Below are 23,381 nucleotides of genomic sequence, written 5' to 3'. Positions count from 1 at the left end.
TCAAATCACATTTTATTTGTCACATGCTTCGTAAACAACAGGTGTAGACTAACAGTGAAATGCAACTATGCAGAGTTAAAGATAAAAAATAAATTAATTAATAATAATCGAAATAATGACACAAGGAATAAATACACAGTGAATAACGAGTAAAAATAACAACGCTATTTACCACTACCGAGTCGATGTGCAGGGGTACGAGGTAATTGAGGTAGCTACAGTGCCTTCAGAAAGTATTCAGACCTCTTCACTTTTTCCACATTTTGTTACGTTTTCCCTCATCAATCTACACACAATACCCCATAATGACAAAGCAAAAACTGTTTTTTAGAAATTTTTGCAAATGTATTAAAAATAAAAAACTGAAATAACCCATTTACATACAGTACCAATCAAAAGTTTGGACACACCTACTCATTCAAGGGTTTTTCTTTATTTTTACTATTTTTTACATTGTAGAAAAGTAGTGAAGACATCAAAACTATGAAATAACACATATGGAATCATGCAGTAACCAAAAAAGTGTTAAATAAATCAAAATATATTTTATATGTTAGATTCTTCTTCCTTGATGGCAGCTTCACCTGGAATGCTTTTCCAACAGTCTTGAAGGAGTTTTCACCAATGCTGAGCACTTGTTGGCTGCTTTTACTTCACTCTGTGGTCCAACTTATCCCAAACCATCTCAATTGGGTTGAGGTCGGGGGTTGTGGAGGCCAGGTCATCTGATACAGTACTCCATCACGCTCCTTCTTGGTCAAATAGCCCTTACACAGCCTGGAGGTGTGGCCCAAGCAAGTCTCTTCTTATTATTGGTGTCCTTTAGTAGTGGTTTCTTTGCAGCAATTCGACCATGAAGGCCTGATTCACACAGTCTCCTCTGAACAGTTGATGTTGAGATGTGTCTGTTACTTGAACTCTGAAGCATTTATTTGGGCTGCAATTTCTGAGGTGCAGTTAACTCTAATGAACTTATCCTCTGCAGCAGAGATAACTCTGGGTCTTCCTTTCCTGTGGAGGTCCTCATGAGAGCCAGTTTCATCATAGCGCTTGATGGTTTTTGCAACTGCACTTGAATAATGTTTTGGATTGACTGACATTCATGTTTTAAATTAATGATGGACTGTTGTTTCTCTTTGCTTATTCAAGTTGTTCTTGCCATAATATGGACTTGGTATTTTACCAAATAAGGCTATCTTCTGTGTACCACCTGTCACAGGACAACTGATTGGCTGAAACTCATTAAGGAAAGAAATTCCACAAATGAACTTTTAACAAGGCACACCTGTTAATGGAAATGCATTCCAGGTGACTACCTCATGAAGCTGGTTGTGATAATGCCAAGAGTGTTCAAAGCTGTCATCAAGGCAAAGGGTGGCTACTTTGAAGAATCTCAAATGTAAAATATATTTAGATTTTTTTGTTTTTTTGTTACCACATGATACATTCAGAGACTTGTCCCGAAGCCACTCCTGTGTTGTCTTGGCTGTGTGCTTAGGGTTGTTGTCCTGTTAGAAGGTGAACCTTCGCCCCAGTCTGAGGTCCAGTGCGTTCTGGTGCAGGTTTTCATCAAGGATCTCTCTGTACTTTGAGCTGTTCATCTTTCCCTTGATCCTGACTAGTCTCCAAGTCCCTGCCGCTGAATAACATCCCCACAGCATGATGCTGCCACCACCATGCTTCACCGTAGGGATGGTATTGGCCAGGTAATGAGCGGTGCTTGGTTTCCTCTAGACGTAGCACTTGGCATTCAGGCCAATCTTGGTTTCATCAGACCAGAGAATCTTTTCTCATGGTCTGAGAGTCCTTTAGGTGCCTGCAAGCGGGCTGTCATGCGCCTTTTATTGAGTGGCGGCTTCCGTCTGGCCACTCTATCATAAAGGCCTGATTGGTGGAGTGCAGCAGAGATGATTGTCCTTCTGGAAGGTTCTCCCATCTCCACAGAAGAACTCTGGAGCTCTGTCAGAGTGACCATTGAGTTCTTGGTTACCTCTCTGACCAAGGCCTTTCACCCCGATTGCTCAGTTTGGCCGTGTTGCCAGCTCTAGGAAGAGTCTTGGTGGTTCCAAACTTCTTCCAATTAAGAATGATGGAGGCCACTGTGTTCTTGGGGACCTTCAATGCTGCAGAGATTTTTTGGTACCCTTCCCCAAATCTGTGCCTCGATACAATCCTGTCTCTGAGCTCTTAGGACAATTCCCCTCTACCTCATGGCTTGGTTTTTGCTCTGACATACACTGTCAACTGTGTGACCTTACATAGACAGGTTTGTACCTTTCCAAATCATGTCCAATCAATCGAATTTAACACAAGTGGACTCCAATCAAGTTGTACTTAGAAACATTTCAAGTATGATCAATGAAAACAGGATGCACCTGAGCTCCATTTCGAGTCTCATAGCAAAGGCTCTGAATACTTAAGTAAATAAGGTATTATTTTTGTTTATATACATTTGCAAAAAATTCGAAAAACCTGTTTTCGCGTTGTCATTATGGGGTATTGTGCGTAGATTTTATAGAATAAGGCTGTAACGTAACAAAATGTGGAAAAGGTGAAGGGATCTGAATACTTTACAAATGCACTGAATGTACTGTACATATTGTCACGACTTCCGCCGAAGTCGGTCCCTCTCCTTGTTCGGGCGGTGTTCGGCGGTCGACGTCACCGACCTTCTAGCCATCGTTGATCCATTTTTCATTTTCCATTGGTTTTGTCTTGTCTTCCTACACACCTGGTTCCAATCCCATCAATTACATGTTGTCTATTTAACCCTCTGTTTCCCCTCATGTCCTAGATTGTTTGTTGTATGTAGGTGTTTATTGTTAATTCTGGTGTGCGACGGGTTTTGCACCCTCTATTTGTTATTTTGTGTACTTTGGTTTTCGGAGGTTTTGATGTTTATTAAACAGCTCCGTTTTTTTACCAAGTTCATTCTCTTGCGCCTGACTTCCCTGCCACCAGCAGGGAAGTCCAACATTACACATATAGGTAGGGGTAAAGTGACTAGGATAGCTAATAGACAGTAGCAGCAGCGTATGTGGTGAGTGTGAAAGTGTGTGTGTGTTTGTGTGTGGCGACAGTATGCATGTGTGCACATGTTGTGTATGTGTGTTCTGGGTTGTTAGTGTGTGTGTGTGTGGGTAGAATACAGTGTGTGTGCATAGAGTTGGTGCAAGAGAGTCAGTGCAAAAAAAGTTTGAAGCAAGGTAGTCCGGGTAGCCATTTGATTAGCTATTTAGCAGTCTTGTTTAGAAGTCTTATGAGTTGGGGGTTGAAGCTGTTCAAGGTCCTATTGGTTCCAGACTTGGTGCACTGGTACCGCTTGCCATGCGGTAGCACAGGGAAGAGTCTATGGCTTGGGTGGCTGGAGTCTTTGACAATTTTTGGGGCATTACTCTGACACCGCCTGGTATAGAGATCCTGGATGGTAGGGAGCTTGGCCCCAGTGATGTACTGGGTCGTACTCACCACCCCCGGTAGTGCCTTGCAGTTGGATGCCTTGCAGTTGCCGTACCAAGCGGTGATGCAGCCAGTCAAGATGCTCTCAATGGTGCAGATGTATAACCTTTGGAGGATCTGAGGGCCCATGCCGAATCTTTTCAGCCTCTTGAGGGGGAAGAAGCGTTGTTGTTCCCTCTTCACGACTGTGTTGGTGTGTTTGGACAATGGTGATGTTGACTCGCTCCACTACAGCCCCATCGATGTGGATGGGGGTGTGCTTGCCCCTCCGCTTCCTGTAATCCACGATCAGCTCCTTTTTCTTGCTGACGTTGAGGGAGAGGTTGCTGTCCTAGCACCAGACTGCCAGGTCTCTGACATCCTCCCTATAGGCTGTCTCATCGTCATCAGTGATCAGTCCTACCACCGTTGTATAATCAGCAAACTTGATGATGGTGTTGGAGTCGTTCACCCACGCAGTCGTGGGTGAACAGGGAGTACAGGAGGGGACTAGGCACACACCACTGAGGGGCCCCCATGTTGATGTGGCGGATGTCTTGTTGCCTACCCTTATCGACTGGGGCGGCCCGTCCCAAAGTCCAGGATCTAGTTGCTGGATCCTGAGCTTGGTGATGAGCTTGGAGGGTACTATGGTGTTGAATGCTGAGCTGCAGTCAATGAACAGCCTTCTTACATAGGTATTCCTTTTGTCCAAGTGGGTGAGGGCAGTGTGGAGTGCTATGGAGATTAGAGGTCGACCGATTATGATTTTTCAATGCCGATACCAATTATTGGAGGACCAAAAAAAGCCAATACCGATTAATCGGTCGATTTCTATACATATATTTGTAATAATGACAATTACAACAATACTGAATGAACACTTTTATTTTAACTTAATATAATACATAAATAACATCAATTTAGTCTCAAATAAATCATGAAACATGTTCAATTTGGTTTAAATAATGCAAAAACACAGTGTTGGAGAAGAAAGTAAAAGTGCAATATGTGCCATGTAAAAAAGCTAACGTTTAAGTTTCTTGCTCAGAACATGAGAACATATGAAAGCTGGTGGTTCCTTTACACATGAGTCTTCAATATTCCCAGTTAAGAAGTTTTAGGTTGTAGTTATTATAGGAATTATAGGACTATTTCTCTCTATACCATTTTTATTTCATATACCTTTGCCTATTGGATGTTCTTATAGGCACTATAGTATTGCCAGCCTAATCTCGGGAGTTGATAGGCTTGAAGTCATAAACAGCGTTGTGCTTCAAGCATTGTGAAGAGCTGCTGGCAAACGCAGGAAAGTCCTGTTTGAATGAATGCTTACGAGCGTGCTGCTGCCTACCACTGCTCAGTCAGACTGCTCTATCAAATATCAAATCATAGACTTAATTATAATATAATAAACACACAGAAATATGAGCCTTAGGCCATTAATATCCGGAAACGATCATTTCGAAAACATAACATTGAAGGTTGTGCAATGTAACAGCAATATTTAGACTTTAGACAATTTCGTCATAATTATGTAAAATTCTGGCAAATTAATTATGGTCTTTGTTAGGAAGAAATGGTCTTCACACAGTTCGCAACAAGTCAGGCGGTCCAAACTGCTGCATATACCCTGACGCGAATGCGCTTTTGTTAAATCATCACCCGTTTGGCGAAGTATGCTGTGATTCAATGCTAAATTAACAGGCACCGCATTGATTATATGCAATGCAGAACAAGCTAGTTAACTTAGTAATATCATCAACCATGTGCAGTTAACTAGTGATTATGTTAAGATTAATTGTTTTTTATAAGATAAGTTTAATGCTAGCTAGCAACTTACCTTGGCTCCTTGCTGCACTCACGTAACAGGTGGTCAGCCTGCCACGCAGTCTCCTCATGGAATGCAATGTAATCGGCCATAATCGGCGTCCAAAAATGCAGATTACCGATTGTTATGAAAACTTGAAATCGGCCCTAATTAATCGGTCAACCTCTAATGGAGATTGCGTCATCTGTGGATCTGTTGGGGCGGTATGCGAATTGGAGTGGGTCCAGGGTGTCTCGGATGATGGTGTTGATGTGAGCCATGACCAATCTTTCAAAGAATTTCATGGCTATAGATGCGAGTGCTACTGGGGCGATAGTCATTGGCGTTCTTGAGCACGGGGACTATGGTGGTCAGCTTGAAGCAAATTGGTATTACAGACCGGATCCGATTATCACAGGTCTGTAATAAAAATATGATGTTTAAATAAAAAATGGAATGACAAAGCTTTAAAACATTATCCTAAATATAAACCATCAACTTAGTGAAAACCATTGGTGTTTTAATATGAGAGTTTCATGATGAAATATCCTTTATTTTTATTTTTTACACACTTTTATTTATCTTACTAGGCCAACATGTACTTGTTGTAAATGTTTTGCCATCAAGCTGGTGGCTGTTGTGAAAAAAGTTTATAGTTGGACAAGTTGCAGCGGTATAGTTGAAAATAATGCCATTGTTGATATAAAACAATTATATTATATACAAATACAATTGTTGTAGTTATTAAAAAATAAATAACCAAAGTTAATATACACTCATTCCAAAATCATGGGCATTAATATGGAGTTGGTCCCCCCTCTACTGCTATAACAGCCTCCAATCTTCTGGGAAGGCTTTCCACTAGATGTTGGAACATTGCTGCGGGGACTTGCTTCCATTCAGCCACAAGAGCATTAGTGAGGTCAGGCACTGATGTTGGGCGATTAGGCCTGGCTCGCAGGCCATCCCATTGGTGTTTGATGGGGTTGAGGTCAGGGCTCTGTGCAGGCCAGTCAAGTTGTTCCACACAGATCTCGAAAAAAACATTGTTGTATGGACCTTTCCTGCTGAAACAGGAAAGGGCCTTCCCCAAACTTTTGCCACAAAGTTGAATGCACAGAATCGTCTAGAATGTCATTGTATGCAGTAGCGTTAAGATTTCCCTTCAATGGAACTTAGGGGCCTAGCCCGAAACCATGAAAAACAGCCCCAGACCATTATTCCTCCTCCACCAAACTTTACAGTTGGCACTATGCATTGGGGCAGGTAGCGTTCTCCTGGCATCCGCCAACCCAGATTCGACCGTCAGACTGCCAGATGGTGAAACGTGACTCATCACTCCAGAGACCGGCAACAAGCTTCACACCACTCCAGCCGAGATTTTGCATTGCACCTGGTGATCTGAGGGTGCTCTGCCATGGAACCCATTTCATGGATCTCCTGACGGACAGTTCTTGTGCTGACGTTGCTTATAAAAAGTCAGTTTGGAACTCGGTAGTGAGTGTTGCAAAACGAGGATAGACCTTTTTTTTTTGCACTACGCGCTTCAGCAACCCGGCGGTCCCGTTCTGTGAGCTTGTGTGGCCTACCACTTCACGGCTGAGCCGTTGTTGCTCCTAGACGTTTCCACTTCACAATAACAGCACTTACAGTTACCCGGGGCACCTCTAGCAGGGCAGAAATTTGACTAACTGACTTGTTGGAAAAGTGGCATGCTATGACGGTGCCACGTTGAAAGTCACTGAGCTCTTCAGTGAGGTCATTCTACTGCCAATGTTTGTCTATGGGGATTGTGCTCGATTTTATACACCTGTCAGCAACGGCTGTGGCAGAAATAGCTGAATCCACTAATTTGAAGGGGTGTTCACAGACCTTTTTATATATAGTGTACATTGCCATATATTATCTGTTAATTACCAAAATTACTGAAGACTTTGGCAAAGTTACCGGTAGCTTTGCAACCCTATGCTAGACTAGTACCTTTACCTGCCTCATAGCCTCTAAATTCAGGGCTAATCGTCTGGACCGCCTCGGAGACATAGGATAAAGGTTGAGGCATAGGGATGGGATATGGCCCTTAATAAGTCTTTGAACCTTGTAGCAAGAAAAACTATTACAATGAAGTGACCATGGCCCATAGACTCGGGGAGTCGAAGATGACCCGACTGATCAGTTAAGTTTCTAACCGATCATGATGTAACAGCTAGCATACTGTAGCGGCGTGAAAGGCCCACCGCAGTAACCCGACTGGCCGTCCGAGAGAGTCTAGCTTCACTAATAGTATTATGGGTAGTAGGTCATGAAGCTTCACTGTAGCCAGCTGTTGTTGATAAGCAGACTCAAAGGAACTAAGACAAGCCTCCTGTGAATGAGACGTCAGTGAGAGAGAGAGCACATTATAACCACTGATGGGATCTGCTACTGGCGAGGCATCGTAAATCCACATTGTGTAACAGGGCAAGAGGTCTAAATGTAGACCTGAAGGATGCTGCATTTAGATCCAAATATTTGCTATGGATAACATTTTGGTACGTGCCACTTGGTAGCATTTGTCGCTTCTGTGTGTAGTGTAGTCTGGTTCTTATGTTTGACTATTTCTTGGTGTCAAAACCAGCGAAATAGGCCTACACTTCTTCCTCCTCTCTCTGTGTTTTTATTGTAAACAACCAAATAAAATATTTTGGAAGTAAGCCTCAGTCAATTAGAAAATACCCCCCCCCCCTATTTCCCTCTCTCTCTCTCTCCCTCTCTCAGTTATCCCCAGTCTTCTCTTTTCCCAGCTGGAATCAATTAACTACACACACACACACGCACGCACGCACACACACACACACACACACACACACACACGCACACAGGGACAGAACACAACCCCTGGTTTCTGTTGGTTGACACCCTCCCTCAGGGCTCTCATTAAGGGCTTTGTCAGAAATGCTGTTCTTTGTTTTTCCTTAGGAACATGACGGCCAACACATTTTCCTCTGTGTGTGTGGTGTGTGTAACCTCTCGGAGCTCATTAATGGGAACCATCTCACTGAGACATTGTCGTAATAGTTGTGTGATTCATTGTTGTGATGTAAACATTGGAAAAGTTGGCAGGGTTCTTGTCAATGTGTGTCCGCCACCACAGACAAAGTGGAACTGTAAACTGACTATGTACATTTTTGCCCCCTTCCAAGCTCATTTGTTGGTCTTTGTAGTTGTTATTTATTTTAAGAACGGTGTTGTGGTTGAAACGGTAATACTGTAGTACATATATCTTGACTGTCCAGGAGTCCATGACACAGCAGGTTTGGTGTATTGTAGCGGTTGGACATTGTTGATATAGGGCTTGAGAGATGTTAGAGACGGGTTCCTAAAAATAACCAACCCCAGGCGTTTCTGCTAACCGTTGTGTTGCGTCACATGGAACAGTCTTATCAGAGTCTGCGTCATATCAGCCACTCACTCTATCCCGCTCTGTATACACACACTCCCACTCACAGCAATGTGTGCGTTCGCACGCCACACACGCACTAACACACACTCTCCCTCATGCACAAGCACAAGCACACACATGCACAAACACACACACACACACACACACACACACACACACACACACACATACACACATACACAGGTACTACACGTAAACACACAAAGTCAAACACGCTGGTCATTTTTTCCGTGGCACTTAGACAGACAGACAGCCGGACGGACAGACAGACAGAGAGAACGTTTCTCAGGCCTGTTTGACTCCTCACGACATGGTTAAAAAAAGTATATTTCTTTCATTAGACAAATGAAGTGGAAAATGAGCACTTGTAGCTTCTCACTGTGTGAACAACTGTCTGGATGTCTCAAGTGTAATTGTTTTTCTATAGATATTGTATAAGTGAGTGTTTTTTAAGTGTTTCATAATATATGACCCAGAAATATTGTTGAATATTCCCATATTAAGCTTTCGATAATGGGTTTGGAGCAGCAGGCCTACATGTATGTTCTTGGACCTGGTGAATCTTGGACCTGGTGAAACCAAGGTCCATGTTTCCATAGACAAGGGAAACATTAAAGGAAACACTGTTTAACCCATGGCATCCTATTCAGCAGTGTAGAACAGGTCATCAGAGGTGTTAACCCCTGAACAGCCATTCAGGTGTAGAACAAGATACCTCGTAGGAGGAGGAAGAGGGTGAGGAGGAGGTGGAGGAGGACGAGGTGGAGGAGGAGGAGGAAGAGGGTGAGGAGGATGTGGAGGAGGACGAGGTGGAGGTAGAGGGTGAGGAGGAAGAGGAGGAGGAAGAGTGTGAGGAGGTAGAGGGTGAGGAGGAGGAAGAGGAGCAGGAGGTAGAGGGTGAGGAGGAGGAAGAGGAGCAGGAGGTGGAGGAGGACGAGGAGGAGGTGGAGGAGGGTAAGGTAGCGAGGCTGTGCAATCGAAGGAGGAGAATACAACATTCTTCCCACGCAGCCACCCCGATAAATTATTTGTGCGTTTAATGCCACAGCGGCATTTTAACAAGGCTACCTGTCACACTGAGATTCTTATCCTTACCAGCACGTCTTCTGGGGATCACAAGAACACAACAGTGGGGGGTTTTCAGGGTTTGAGGAAAAGGTTTAATTCCTTTTGCCTGGACAGGATTCTGAGCTGACTGTGGTTAGTCATTTTGAGGGGTGTTGGGGGACTCTACAAGAGATATTACACACTGATCTATACATATACACAGATATACAGGGTTTCTGCTGGTGAGAATACACCCAGTGTCTCGTTTTTACACTTAATGTTAATGAAAGTTGTTGTTTTCTTTCCTTTGGAGCAGCAAGGTTTTCTAGGATCTTTGCAACAGGCCCCCTAGAGCCGACAAGGACCAATGAGCAACATGAGAAAGGAATCATCGTTTTAGCATCACTTCTGAGAATGACTGGAACAACAACAACAACAAAAAGCACCACCACCACTAACCAATCATGTGTCTCTCCCGGTGCTCGTGTTCAGTTCAGTCCCGCGGTTGCCATGGAAACAACCACAACTCAAGTAGTCAAGACCCAGTAGGCTGTGTTGGTATATACAGTTGAGTTGCTGTTGCGTTTTAGCATGGGGGAACATTTTTTCTCCCCTTTCCATCAGGTTGTGGGAAAGGAAACCATATAGACATACCTGCCTGGTGACAAATTCTGAGCCTGTACCATTCTTGGTTTGGTGACCTCAGTTTTTTACCATCCGAATGGCAGAATTAGGGAGTTAAGGTTAAGACAAGGGTAATGGTTTACGTTAGTGGTCGGGCTGTTCTACGACTTTGTTCCCTAACACAAATGACAAAATGGCGGCTAAATGCGGCTGCCATCCACAGGCCTGACCATAGGAACAGTACATTGTGCTGTAAACAAGCTGTGCCGACGTGGCACAGTCCAAATGTAGGATGGACTATGGCTGGGGGAGAGGACACTTGAGTGGAGATTGGGGGCAATGTGTGGGAGGGAGAGGGACACACAGGGTGTTTTTTTTTTGCCCGTCTCTTGTCTGGTTCAGAGAAGCTTATCTGCGGTCAGCCAGCTGAGGGGCTTGTGTGGCTGCACGTTTTGGATGCTTCCGGGCGTTGTGAAAGCTCACTGTTTTTTCAAGCCTCGAGGAGTAGGAACTGTGTGGGAGGCTGTAAGCCTATAACCCGATCCCCTCACTCTGATAATGGTTTGGCTTGGGGTTTTGTTTGGGTGTTCCACCATTAGTATTATTATTATCAGACCTGTTTGATGGCTCAGATTCTGAATGATGGTGGCTGAGAGTTTGTGAGGCCTTGATAGAAAGGGGTAATAATAAACTAGTGTAACGATGTGCGCTGAGAGTCGGGAAGCAAGTTCAGGGAGTGAGTATTTTAATAAAATAAACGGAACATAATACAAAACACGAACAACACAGAGACATGGAACTGAAACAGAAACAATGATGCCTGGGGAAGGAACCAAAGGGAGGGACATATATAGCGAAGGTAATCAGGGAAGTGATGGAGTCCAGGTGAGTCTGATGACGCGCAGCTGTGCGTAACGATGGTGACAGGTGTGCGCCATAACGAGCAGCCTGGTGACCTAGAGGCCCGGAGAGGGAGCACACGTGACAACTAGTTAGTCAGTCAGCAGCTAATCTCTTGTGGACAGATTAGTCTGCACCGGTAAACAGTAGTGCAGAATACAGTAGGGATGGGAATTGCCAGGCACCTCACGACACGATATTGTCACGATACTGATGCGATATGTATTTTCGATTCTCTCGGTTCTATACGTATTGTGATTCGATACTGGGATTTTATTGCGATTCGATGAGACAGCCATTAGAAAATGAGTTTTGATCAGTCATGGAAATAAAAGTGCTGAAAACAGATTGACTCCCTATTTAAAAAGAAGATGGCGACCAAGCTATGAAGGAAAAATACTAGCGTTTTGGTGCAGTTACAGCCAACTAGCGCAAACATAATATTGCGATATTGTCAAAACGATACAATACAATATATTGTTAAACATAGTATCCCGATATGTAAGTGTATCGATTTTGTTCCCCCCATCACTAGAAGACAGGCAGGCTAGCAGAACTGGAATAGGCAGGTCCTCCCTCTCTATATCTGTCCATACAGCTCTGGTCATTTCAGATAAGGGCAGGGAGAGAACTGTGTAGACATGGAGTCCAGGCTGAGTACACAAACCCAGCAGATGCCTTCCTAGCGCGACAGCGGGAGGGAAAGAGGGAGGGAGGTAGGGAAAGGGAGAGACTGGTAGTGAGAGAGGGAGAGAAAAAGGGAGCCAATGAGAAACAAAAAAGAAGGGGAAGATGAAGAAAATTGCAACAGAAAAACTGAGAGAGAAATAGCTGAAGAAAAAGAGAGACAATCACGCGTACACAAGCACGTGCGCGCACACACACACACACACACACACACACACACACACACACACACACACACACACACACACACACACACACACACACACACACACACACACATACACACATACACACATACACACATACAGGTAGACATGAGGCAAAGCTCATAGAGAATGATTCATATTCTGTTTTGTCACTAGTTCTCTCTCAGACTGATCTAACACAGATGTTTGAAGGACTTCCAGAAGCTTCAGAAAGGCCATAGAGCTCCGACTGCTCTCTCCCTGGCCCCGTTTCAGCAATAATATCCCATCAGTCACTGTTCCCACTGGGAAAATTGACTTATAAATTCACTGCAGCTCTCCTCTCCGCTTCCTGTATAATGATGTCCCACTAAATGACTTTTCTCACCTAGTGCTACATGTCTTAATCTATGTCTTGAAATGACCTCAATCGTAATAGAATTCTGAGGGTCCTACTGTAAAGCCATGCTGTTAGGTTTCTAAGACACCTCACGTTTCTGCATGTAGAAGACAGCCCCGTTGTGTTCCTGGTTGCACAGATTGTTGTGGATAGAATGTACGAAAATGCATGATCGTGGCTTTGGATTGAGGAAGCTGATGTTCCAGAAGGATTGGTTCTGGATTACAGTGATTCGTTCTAGTTCTGGGTACAGTGAACAAACAGTGAATGAAAGTCAGTGATTGTGGTCCCAAACAGGGATAGCTAGCTGCTAGCCTGAGGCCCCTACACCTTCCCTCTCAAGACCCAGGTCTGTATCCTCCACCCTCCCTCTTCGGGCCCTAGCCTGTACACTGTAAAGGGGTTGCTGTGATTTTGACAGTAACTTACAGGCAGCAAAGTGGCAAGTAAGTTATTGTATTTCATATTGCAGTACACTACTGTATTCTAAATATAGTATCAAAACAAGTACTGTGTAATGACACAAAGTATTATACCATATAATTGACTGTATTGTACTGTAAACAAGTACATGCTACCGTAATTGTAATGAATGAATAAATTAATGAAATTCATTGATGGGGGATTTCACAGTGTTTTACCGTAATTTAATGGGATTGGTGCTAGCAGGTTGGTTGCTATAGTAATGTGTTTACACATTACAGCATATCAATGAATATTTTGTGTTTTACATCACTTGCACTTCTAGAGGCCTTAACAAAGGCTTCCAAACTGGCAACAGTTGATAATAATCAGCGTTACCGTATAATTGACAGGTTTCCTGTTACAGTGTACCCTCCACCCTAACTCTCTAGGTCCAGGTCTGTACCCTCGGTGACCCCTCCTGGGTAGTGGATGGCAGGTCTTTGGAGGGAGCCGGTGGAATGTGGGCAATGCCTGCTAAGTAAACACCTTGTGTGCTGCTGTCGTCTCTGACAGGTCAGAGTCTTCCAAGGTGGGAGGCACTGGCCTTCGCCACATCAAGGGCTAATGCTAACCACAACCCTTCAGCCCAGGGGTTACAGAGAAGGGGAGAGGACAGAGGGAAATTGATTAAAAAACATCACCATTATTAGAATCATCATCATCATCAGTATCATCAAGGTCTATTATCTGTTACACCTAAGTTAATTAATGATTAAGGACCTTTTCCTGCCAATGTCAACTATACAGTATTTCCATGTTTCTTTGGCCTTTGTTTTGAATATTGTATACCTCAGTCTGTGTAAGAGCATGGGAGGAGCTAATGAAGGGACTTACTGTATGGTATTGTACCTGAACAGTAAACAACAGCATCTAACATGGAGACAATCGCATGCTCACAGTCACAGCTAGTAACCCAAGGGAAGTAGGTGTGAGGGGGAATGCTCGGAGAAGCAAGCTCAAGTGTCAAATGATTCCACTGGTTGCTGGTTTCACACACACACACACACACACACACACACACACACACACACACACACACACACACACACACACACACACACACACACTCCGAGCTCCTAGCACCCTGCTGTAATCGGTTCCTCAGTGTTGGGTGTTGGCTGAATATTGTAAAGGGGGAAGAAGGAGGGCAGGATGGGAGGAAGAGGGGAGGGATGAGCCTGCTGCAGTGCTATTATACCATATGTGTCCTTGCTGGGAACTGTAAATTGCTCTGGATAAGAGTCTCTGCTAAAATGTAAATTATAAGTGGATTGAATTGAATGTCATTGAGAAAACATAAAGGTGTCATGTATTTCTTTTGCAAACATCCTTTCTGAATATAAAAATAATCCTAGAAGTAATCATCTGGTTTTTCTAAAGTATCTGTAATCTGATTACCATGTTTTGTAACAGGTAATGTAACAGATTACAGTTGTAGTTTTTTGTAATCAGATTACATGTAATCAGTTACTAAAGTGTGCCTGTCTCTATTAGAGCAGGAAAGAACAGGCGCAATGGATCATGGTCATTGTAGTTCATTACCACATTTCTGTGCTGAACTAGGTTGAACATTTGCTTAAGCCCAACGTCCCACATAGTTATTGACTTGATTTCTCGCATTAATTATTTGATTTCTCTCTAGAGAAACAACACGTTGGGCTCACCCCAAAAAATTTAAATGGGGGGGGGGGGGGGGGGGACGTTGGTCGGTCGGTTGTGGTTTAGTTTTATTTATTTAATAACCAAAAAATAAACAACATTTTGGTTAATCACTCAGCACTACTTCCTAACTCTGCTTATATGTGCTTCCACACCCTTTAGAAGCAGCACGAGGCCCCACATAGACCCTGTCCTCCTTCTCAGTTCAGGACAGTTTTAGGTCACACATCATCTCTGGTGACAGAAGTTAAAAGAATAGTCAGCTACTAGCTTTAGCGTGCGTAAGATTTGGTTCTGGGTTCTGAGATTAGGTCACCGCCAGCGTTCCCCAAAGGAAACCTATTTGATCATAAATCACATCATAAAATGTTGGGCTTGGGCAATGCTTGGTTGACTTGTTAATGGGCAACTAGAAAGGGATTCTAGACAAATTAGCAGAGTATGTTGGACACAAATGTGGTCTGTGGCACTATTTGAAGGCGCTATTTAGCGTAAGATGATGCTAAGCAAAGGAGCTCACTCTTTCTGTGTCTTTCTCTTCTCCCAGCTGTCTCTTTTCTCCAAATACATTCTGACTTTCTCTCTCCTTCTAAGCACAATTGTTTCCCTGGTGGGACTGACGTGTTGAAAGGATCTCCTCTGGCCTTAAAAGACAATGTTTATAGACACCAGGGCCAGAGCATAGACTTCCTGGTAAAGTAAATGACCGGCGAGCTAAATCCATCATAAAGGAACCAAACTTATAAATAAACCCCCTGGATATTCCATTAACTCACTCTCATCTTCATCTGGCCCTCCAGGGTGATGATGGCTAGGGAGAGCAGATGTAGAGCAGGGGGAGCTGTGGTGGGGTTCAAGGAGGAGAGGAGAGGAGAGAGTTCAGCTTGGTGGAGCATGGCCTGGGCTGGGGGACTGGGTGTGAATTGCTAGTGGTTGATTGTGTATGTTTCAGTGTGTCCACATAAGAACACATTCTTGTTTATGCCACGATGCTTAAAGAGGTTTAGGTGCAATTCAATCAAACAAGATTAAGAGGTTTCCAGGATAAGTTCAAAAATAATATTTGAGAGCTGCAACAATGCATTTTTGGGTTTATTTACTCAACAAAACAATATGCACCGATTCAAGACTGAACTGCCTATCAATTGGAATGTTCTCTTGCTGTGAGGAACAACGTTGTGCCAGATTCTGTATGGTTTTAGATTGACAAGTATAGACTGTAATCTCTTTGGCATCTCAGGTCGTCACTGAGTGAGTCCGTCAGTCTTTTATTCGGCTGCGTATTCATTGAGTCATTTGGTCATTTATTGATGGAGCCTGCCCATCCACTCTAAGCCTTTTAGAGGCTTTTTAAATGCATTTTAATTTATCCTGTGCTGTTTTGTCATTGCTGCTGCTGTTGTTCTTGTCTTTGTCTAAATCAGGGACTACTGGTTTACGTAACTCCATTTTGATAACCAAGGATTAGGTTCTCTGTCTACAGAGTGGCTGGCTGCCCTCAGTGTGTCACTCTGAGGGAAATATGGACTGTACCCCCTGAGATGCTACAACTATTATTGTTTTAGAGGGTCCTCCTAATCACTATGTAATAGACTTGACCTTTTACCGCAGTGGGCTAAATCCGGTTCCCAAAGAGTGTTTCTCGGTCGCCTTGAAGAAATCTACTTTCAAACAAAAGTATGCATCTCGTGATGGGCTTTATAAAAAAAGAAAGACACCTGTACCATGTCAGATAAAGAGTTGGAATGTATTCATGCATACCCAGTATTACACTTTATATACATCACAGAAGACTGAACTATAACAAAACTGTTTGTCATAGAAACACTGGATTTTCGGCGTTTAAAAAAATACATACTGTTTATTAATTATGAAATTATGAAATATATTAATAACATGAGGCCACTAGCTCATTTGACTACAGGAAATTATTAATGGACAATAGTAGTATGTCCTACTGTATTGTGGCGTGGACAATATAAGGTTACTACTGTGTGCGTGTGCATGTGCGTGTGTGTGTGTGTGTGTGTGTGTGTGTGTGTGTGACTGTAGACTGGGACAGGTGTAGGCCCACAACAGGTAGATGGTGCTGAGTGGAGCTCCTGAACAGTACGTGTGTGCTGTCGCGTAAACCTGCAGGCTCTCTCCCTCTTGAGAAAAGCAAGCAATTAGGCCTGGCCTGTGATCGTACATACATACCGTATAGTACAACTATACACACAGACAACACTCTGTCACAAGCAGGAAGACACACAGGCAATGTCAACTCTCCCTCACATATATGCATACAGTACTCTCTAGACACACACAGGCAGCATACATTCACCTGTACACACAGACCACTTATGTAAACACACACACATACATACCAGGTTTCATTCTTCTCTCTGGGCTGTTTTTGCTTGAACAGTGAGAGTAATGTAAACAGAGCTGAGTGCTAGGAGCCATCTGCCTAATGTCACTGTGGCCCATATCTGTCCTCTCCAGCTCTCCAGCTCTCTCTCGCTCTCCCTCTCTCTCCCCCTCACTCCTTCCCCTCTCTTACTATCTCTCTCTCTCGCTCTCTCTCTCCCTCGCTCTCCCCTCGCTCTCTCCCTTACTATCTATCTCTCTCTCTCTCTCTCTCTCCCTCTCTCACTCCACTACCACCACATCCTTCCTCCCCTCAACATCCCCCTGTCTTCCATGTTATCTGTTGTTGTCCATTGTATGCTATTCTATTTTCTATTCTCACCCCCTTCACCCCTCCCAGTCTCCACCCCTTCCCTTAGGTCACATATATTCCTGTCTCTCAATTTTTTATTACTGTTTCTCATTCTATATCTCTTGCTCCCCCCCTTGCCCCATGTTTTCCACGTACTTGGTATATTTCTCTTTCTTTTATTCTTCCTGTTTTAATTTTTCCCCTCTTTGGTGTAAAAACTCTGCATATCCACCGGTGCACTTGTTTTTCGGGAAAGGTCAGGGAGAGTTCAAAGTTCATTCATGGGTCAGATGTGGATTAAGAGATCAAGGGTTATTAGCCACCAACTGACTTTCTTTGACGACATGCACACATATTATGGGCTTGGTGGGATTTCATCACTTTCTGTGTAATAATCTTGGGAGGAAGCCTGTATGAGGGTCAGAATGAATGGCAGCAGGTGCGTGAGAAACCATAAAAAGGACAAATCCAAGGAGGCCGAGATGCAAAGATATATTTAATTTAATCAGTGCTTAAAAAAATACAAAGCTGAAAGTGCACATTGCAAAAAAGTGCTATAAGTGATTTTTTCTCTCACTTTTGTAGCACTTTTTAGCACTGTGCACTTTCAGCTTTGTAATGTTTCGAGCATGGATTAAATTAAGTATATCTTTGCATCTCGGGCCTCCTTGGATTTGTACTTTTTTGGTTTGAGTGCGAGTATCTTCGGAACTCTACAGATATTCTTGGGAGGAGGAATATTTGAAAGTGTGAAAAATAATACGGTTGTATGTTTGCTGTAAACTGTAAACTGAAATCAATTGAAGTCATTCAAACCAATCCTACCTGTGTTACTGTTTCTGCCCAGTAGGAGTCAGGCTTCACCTGCATAATGATGTGGCACTCAACTGTCTATTTCAGGATGATTCAAATATTTATAAGGATAGAATCACTTTCATATTAAGTAAAGGGAGAGCATAAGAGAGAAAGAAAGACGGTGAGGGGTGGCAAAATACATGATCTTATACCTCCATGGAAAGATGTGGTATAGATTGGGAAGACCTTGGTTAACCCTCTCTGGCACATTAGCCCCTTAACAACTTGTCGGTGCTAATTTAGGGTCTCCACATAGGATGTGACATCACAGTGTTTCCTGTTGGCATGCGGCCAGCCTGTGTTTGTGTCCAAAAGCAGTGAAGGGTTTCTACTCTCTCACGCAGCATACTGTAAAGAAGAGGCCATCTTTAAAGGAAACTGCTTCTTGGCAGGTCAAGGGGCAGTGTTTTTCCCCCCACACTGCAGCTGGGGACACTCTGGGGACAGTGTGACATGCAAAGGACACATTAAAAAAATGCCTGTTTCGTTTAAAGTGTAACGAGTTCAGAAAGCAAGCTGTAAAACATATGAGGTGGTCAATGAGGGGATGAGAACAGGAGGAAACACGATTTCACAAACAGGATCAACATGCCTCCAAAGGGAATGTTAATGTTGCTGTTGTTGGTGTGCGTGTGCATGTGTGGGTGTGAATTTGGGTGTTTGCAGGTGTGAATGCACGGGTACTGTGTATTTCCATACAAGGTCCGGTGTATGTAATGTATTATAATGATGTAACTGTGCATCTCAGCCCATGAGAAGTACACTTTGTCATTAACCACAGTATGACCTGTGAATCTGTATGTAAGCCATCATAGAATAAAAGAAAGAGAGCTGTGCAGGGATGAAACGGTTACCGGTTTCACGATCAACCACAGTAAAATTCACGGCGATTAGTATTACCGTTTCAAATTTGAATTAGCATTAAAACGGTGTTTGATTACCACGGTTTGGAAAAACTCACGGTAAATACTGTCCAGCATCAACCAAATTTAACAACAGTCAGCATGCAACGTGGGTTTTGTTTTGTGTGAAAACATGGCGGAAGACAGTGACAGCGCTCGGGAGATTTTTCAGCCTTCCAAGAGGACCACATCTGAAGTGTGGTCGTATTTTGGGTTTTTACAAGAGTGCTGAGGGAAACTTCATCGAAGATGGTCACCCTGTCTGCAGAACATGCAACAACAACCAAAAATTGCTGCGAAAGGGAGCAACACTTCAAACCTCTTGGGTCATCTTCATGACCACCACCCACTACTTTATAGCGAATGCAAGGTAAGTTAACTTTTAGCTCAATGCATGATGTGGGGACTTCGGAATGGGGGAAAATGTCATGGTTTGTCTGTCTGACTTGCTAATAGCTTGTCAATAATGTAAACTGAAGCTTTCAGTGTTACCTACTCTTGTAAAAACACTACCCGTTGTTCTGCTGCTGTATGTGTCGTGTGTCTGCAGACTCTATTCGCCAATTACACACGATAACACGTTATGTAGTTTTAGTCACCCAACCAACATGTTTTGTTCATTTTAAAATCCGGTAGACGTCGACTTGTTTCTACAACTGTTCCAGCAGGACAAAACACTACAGACTCCTATACAAGGCTCCTGTATTTATGTCAATTGTTGGGCACATTGCAATTACTATCACTGACTTAAGACTCATTTGAATTTATGTAAATTGTGCACGGGGTCATTGTATATACTCACACAATCTTGTGTGTTTGTGTAATAATTATAATGTAATAATAATAATACATTTGCTATTCCCTTGTTTACAGAGTGGGTGTGCAGCAGGCAAACTCAGTGATGCTACTGGTCCCTCCTCATCTACAGTTGTGACACAGACACTCAGCAAGCGTTTAAAAGGACAGGCTGCTTATGCACCCACATCAAAAAAAATGCTCAAGACCTCACTGTAGCCCTTTCTTATTACATTGCATAGGACATGATGCCATTTCAAATTGTTGAGAGGCCTGGCTTTCTGAGGCTGATGAAGGTTGCCGTGCCTCACTACAAAGTGAGTGCTGCTAAATGTATTTGTTGTTTATTTATTTGATTTGCTTACTTAAGGTTGTGTTCATTTAAACCTGCGCTAGGGAAACTTTTACCTCTCATGGCCACATGGTGCCACCTTTTAATGTTATTATTTGAATGTTCATGCCCACAAAAAGTGCATAGTGCATAGTAATTTTATTTGTTGTTTGTTGGTTTTCAATATAAAACATGGTGAAATGATTTCAGTGTGTGTACCAGTACTTTTTGAACATTTCCAGCACATTTGAACAATACTGCGATAATACTGATAACCATGATCAATTTTGGTCACTAATCGGGATATGACATTTTCACACCGTTTCATCTCTAGTAGGGAGAGGTAAAGATAGAAGATAGAGAGGGAGGGAGAGAGAGAGAGGTGGGGGGAGGGTAGATTTTATGATATCGGTACATGTATTTATTACGGTATAATCTTGGCCACTGTGAGGTATCCGTGTACTTTAAATTCCCACTAGAGAATTAGGTGCATTTCCTGGAGATGTTGTCAACCATAGAAATGTCAGTAGCCCTGCGCCACTGTTTTAATGCATGGCAAGGAAAATACCATTTCAGTGTCAGATTCCTTGTGTATTTCATTACTGTATTGATTCTGTACTGTGAATCCCTATCCAGGTACCCACGACATGGCTCTACTCTGCCCCCTAGCACAGAATGTTAAAGGTCCAATACAGCTGTTTTTATCTCCATATCAAACCATTTCTGGGTAACAATTAAGTACCGTACTGTGATTGTTTTCAATAAAAAATGGTCAAATATAGCAAAAATAGCTTCATTAGCAAAGATACATTTCTTAAGCAAAAATGTAGCTTGGACTGTCTGGGAGTGGTCTGAAAGCTAGCTGCTATTGGCAGAGAGGTTTGGAACGCTCGTTCTTATCGGGCTATTAACACTATTTACAACCTGGTGATGTTACCAGGCAGACCAAAACTCCATCCCACTAAAACAGGCTGACATTTCAGGTGGCCTTTTCAAACAGCTCTTACACTCATAATGTTCTCAATTTCACAGTATTATCCCGTTTTCATAGTGTTCTCAAAGAACACAGAGAAATCAAATGTTTGAATGCATTAGGCCTTTAACCTTTTACACTTGTGGGAATTGGCCTATATGGATAGGGCTACACTGGAATGTTTTACACAAGAAATATGGAAAGCGTATGCTTAACCATGGTAGCAAATAAAAGCGAACAGTTTGGAGATTATGGGGAAATTATTAGACTAAAGGTGAGGACACAACAGTTCACCTGACACGAGACTGAATCCAAACATTACATTGTTGATTTTAGGTGCATTTTACATTTACTGTACTTTTTGCAATATTTGTTGATAACTAAATCTGAAAATACTCTGGATACATTCAGTAACTTGATAATAATAGGCTTGGAAAATTTGGGGTAGGTGCAACATAAGACAAAACGATGACAAAGTTTTGAGTGAGAGGTCAAACTGGTGTCTCCAAGTGGCCACACACCTCTCCAAAGCGTGCACAGTTCCCAAGTCATTTCAATGCGCTTTTATGACTCAAAGAAGATTCTTCAACTATATGGTGCTTTTTTTGAGCTCTCCAGGCTGTGCCGTTGAGGAACAAGAGCAAGCACACTTTGTAGTTGTTTTGAACACAGCCCTGCATCCCAGAGTTTTATGATATGGAAATGTGAAGTGCACATTTGGACTCACGGGTGTTTGGCTTGCTTGTATGACATCAAAGCGGTATTCTATTATAATCCACATCTCATCTTTCAAAATACGTTGAGTCCTCTTAATTTACAACTCAAGTTTAGAACGTCTGTCAGTCAAAACCGACACAGCGCTGTGAAGCAGAGACCCTGAGCTCTGACAGCATGTATAGCATGTTACTGTACAGCCACTGCGTTCCAATCTAGGAACTTGTCAGTGTCCAAATCTGCCGTTTTCAACCTGTATACAGGTACAAGTGTAAAGAGCTATGGGAAAAACTGATCATTTTTAAATGTGGGGTCAAGGCTCTAAATGTCCCCCCTCTCTTTATCCTCCTCTCTTCTAGCTGAACGCCAATGTGCTGATCTTCCTGTGCACTAACATCATTGGGATATGTACCCACTACCCTGCCGAGGTGTCTCAGAGACAGGCTTTCCAGGAGACCAGAGGATACATTCAGGCCAGACTGCACCTGCAGAGAGAGAACCAGCAGCAGGTACCCCACACACACACAGACAGACAGACAGACAGACAGACAGACAGACAGACATATTAATACAGATACACACAAACACACACTGTAAACACCTCCATTGACTGACAGAAAGCAGGATTTTTGAAGGACATAAGTACTACATGCAGCTGTTAAACAAGACAGTTTTTTTTTCTCTCCCAACACTTCAGGAGCGCCTGTTGCTGTCTGTGTTGCCAAGGCATGTTGCCATGGAGATGAAGGCTGACATCAACGCTAAAAAGGAAGACATGATGTTCCATAAGATCTACATCCAAAAACATGACAACGTCAGGTCAGCATAGACACTTTCGTCCTTATAACCCCTGACAACAACACATCTGTAATCACAGCATTACTCGAACAAGCCAAACTGACAAGAGCTATGACTTCTAATGCCTCACACAATGTTCATGGGTTTTGTCACGCTTTTATCACGCTCCCGAGTGACGCAGCGGTCTAAGGCACTGCATCTCAGTGCTTGAGGCCTAACTACAGGCACCCTGGTTCGAATCCAGGCTGTATCACAACCGGCTGTGATTGGGCGTCCCATAGGGCAGCGCACAATTGGCCCAGCGTCGTCCGGGTTTGGCCGGTGTAGGCCGTCATTGTAAATAAGAATTTGTTCTTAACTGACTTTCCTAGTTTTAAATAAAGGTTTAAAAAAAAATTGCTCTAGGCAATCTACTATTAGAGAGCTGGGACGAAAGTAACACAGGCAAAAGTAGCTCACCCATTTTCTAAGTTAACACAGAAGCTAGAATGACGTAGTGAACTCAGCTCGTTCCTAATGCGGAGCTCCCTGCAAAAAAAGCAGCCCTGTCCGACAATGTTATCAACAAAAAGGGGTTTTGAGCATTGTAGAGTATTTAGTAGTTTAAGGTTCCAAAAATATGTCCTTTTCTTAACCCATCTAGTGACTAAATGAC

General features: G+C 43.1%; 1 protein-coding gene across 2 annotated transcripts in view; it reads left to right on the top strand.

The window, feature by feature from the left end:
- Window positions 1–23,381, top strand: part of adcy6a (adenylate cyclase 6a) — a 45,756-nt gene that overhangs the window by 14,542 nt on the left and 7,833 nt on the right. For both annotated transcript variants that reach the window (XM_039008569.1, XM_039008570.1), the window contains exons 4-5: window positions 22,288–22,437; window positions 22,626–22,747. In XM_039008569.1, the coding sequence (XP_038864497.1) occupies window positions 22,288–22,437; window positions 22,626–22,747 (272 nt within the window). The remainder of the gene's footprint in view (window positions 1–22,287; window positions 22,438–22,625; window positions 22,748–23,381) is intronic.

The sequence above is a fragment of the Salvelinus namaycush genome, chromosome 14 (genome assembly GCF_016432855.1).
Source record: "Salvelinus namaycush isolate Seneca chromosome 14, SaNama_1.0, whole genome shotgun sequence".
NCBI lineage: Eukaryota > Metazoa > Chordata > Actinopteri > Salmoniformes > Salmonidae > Salvelinus > Salvelinus namaycush.
This window is presented reverse-complemented; position numbering and strand designations above follow the sequence as displayed.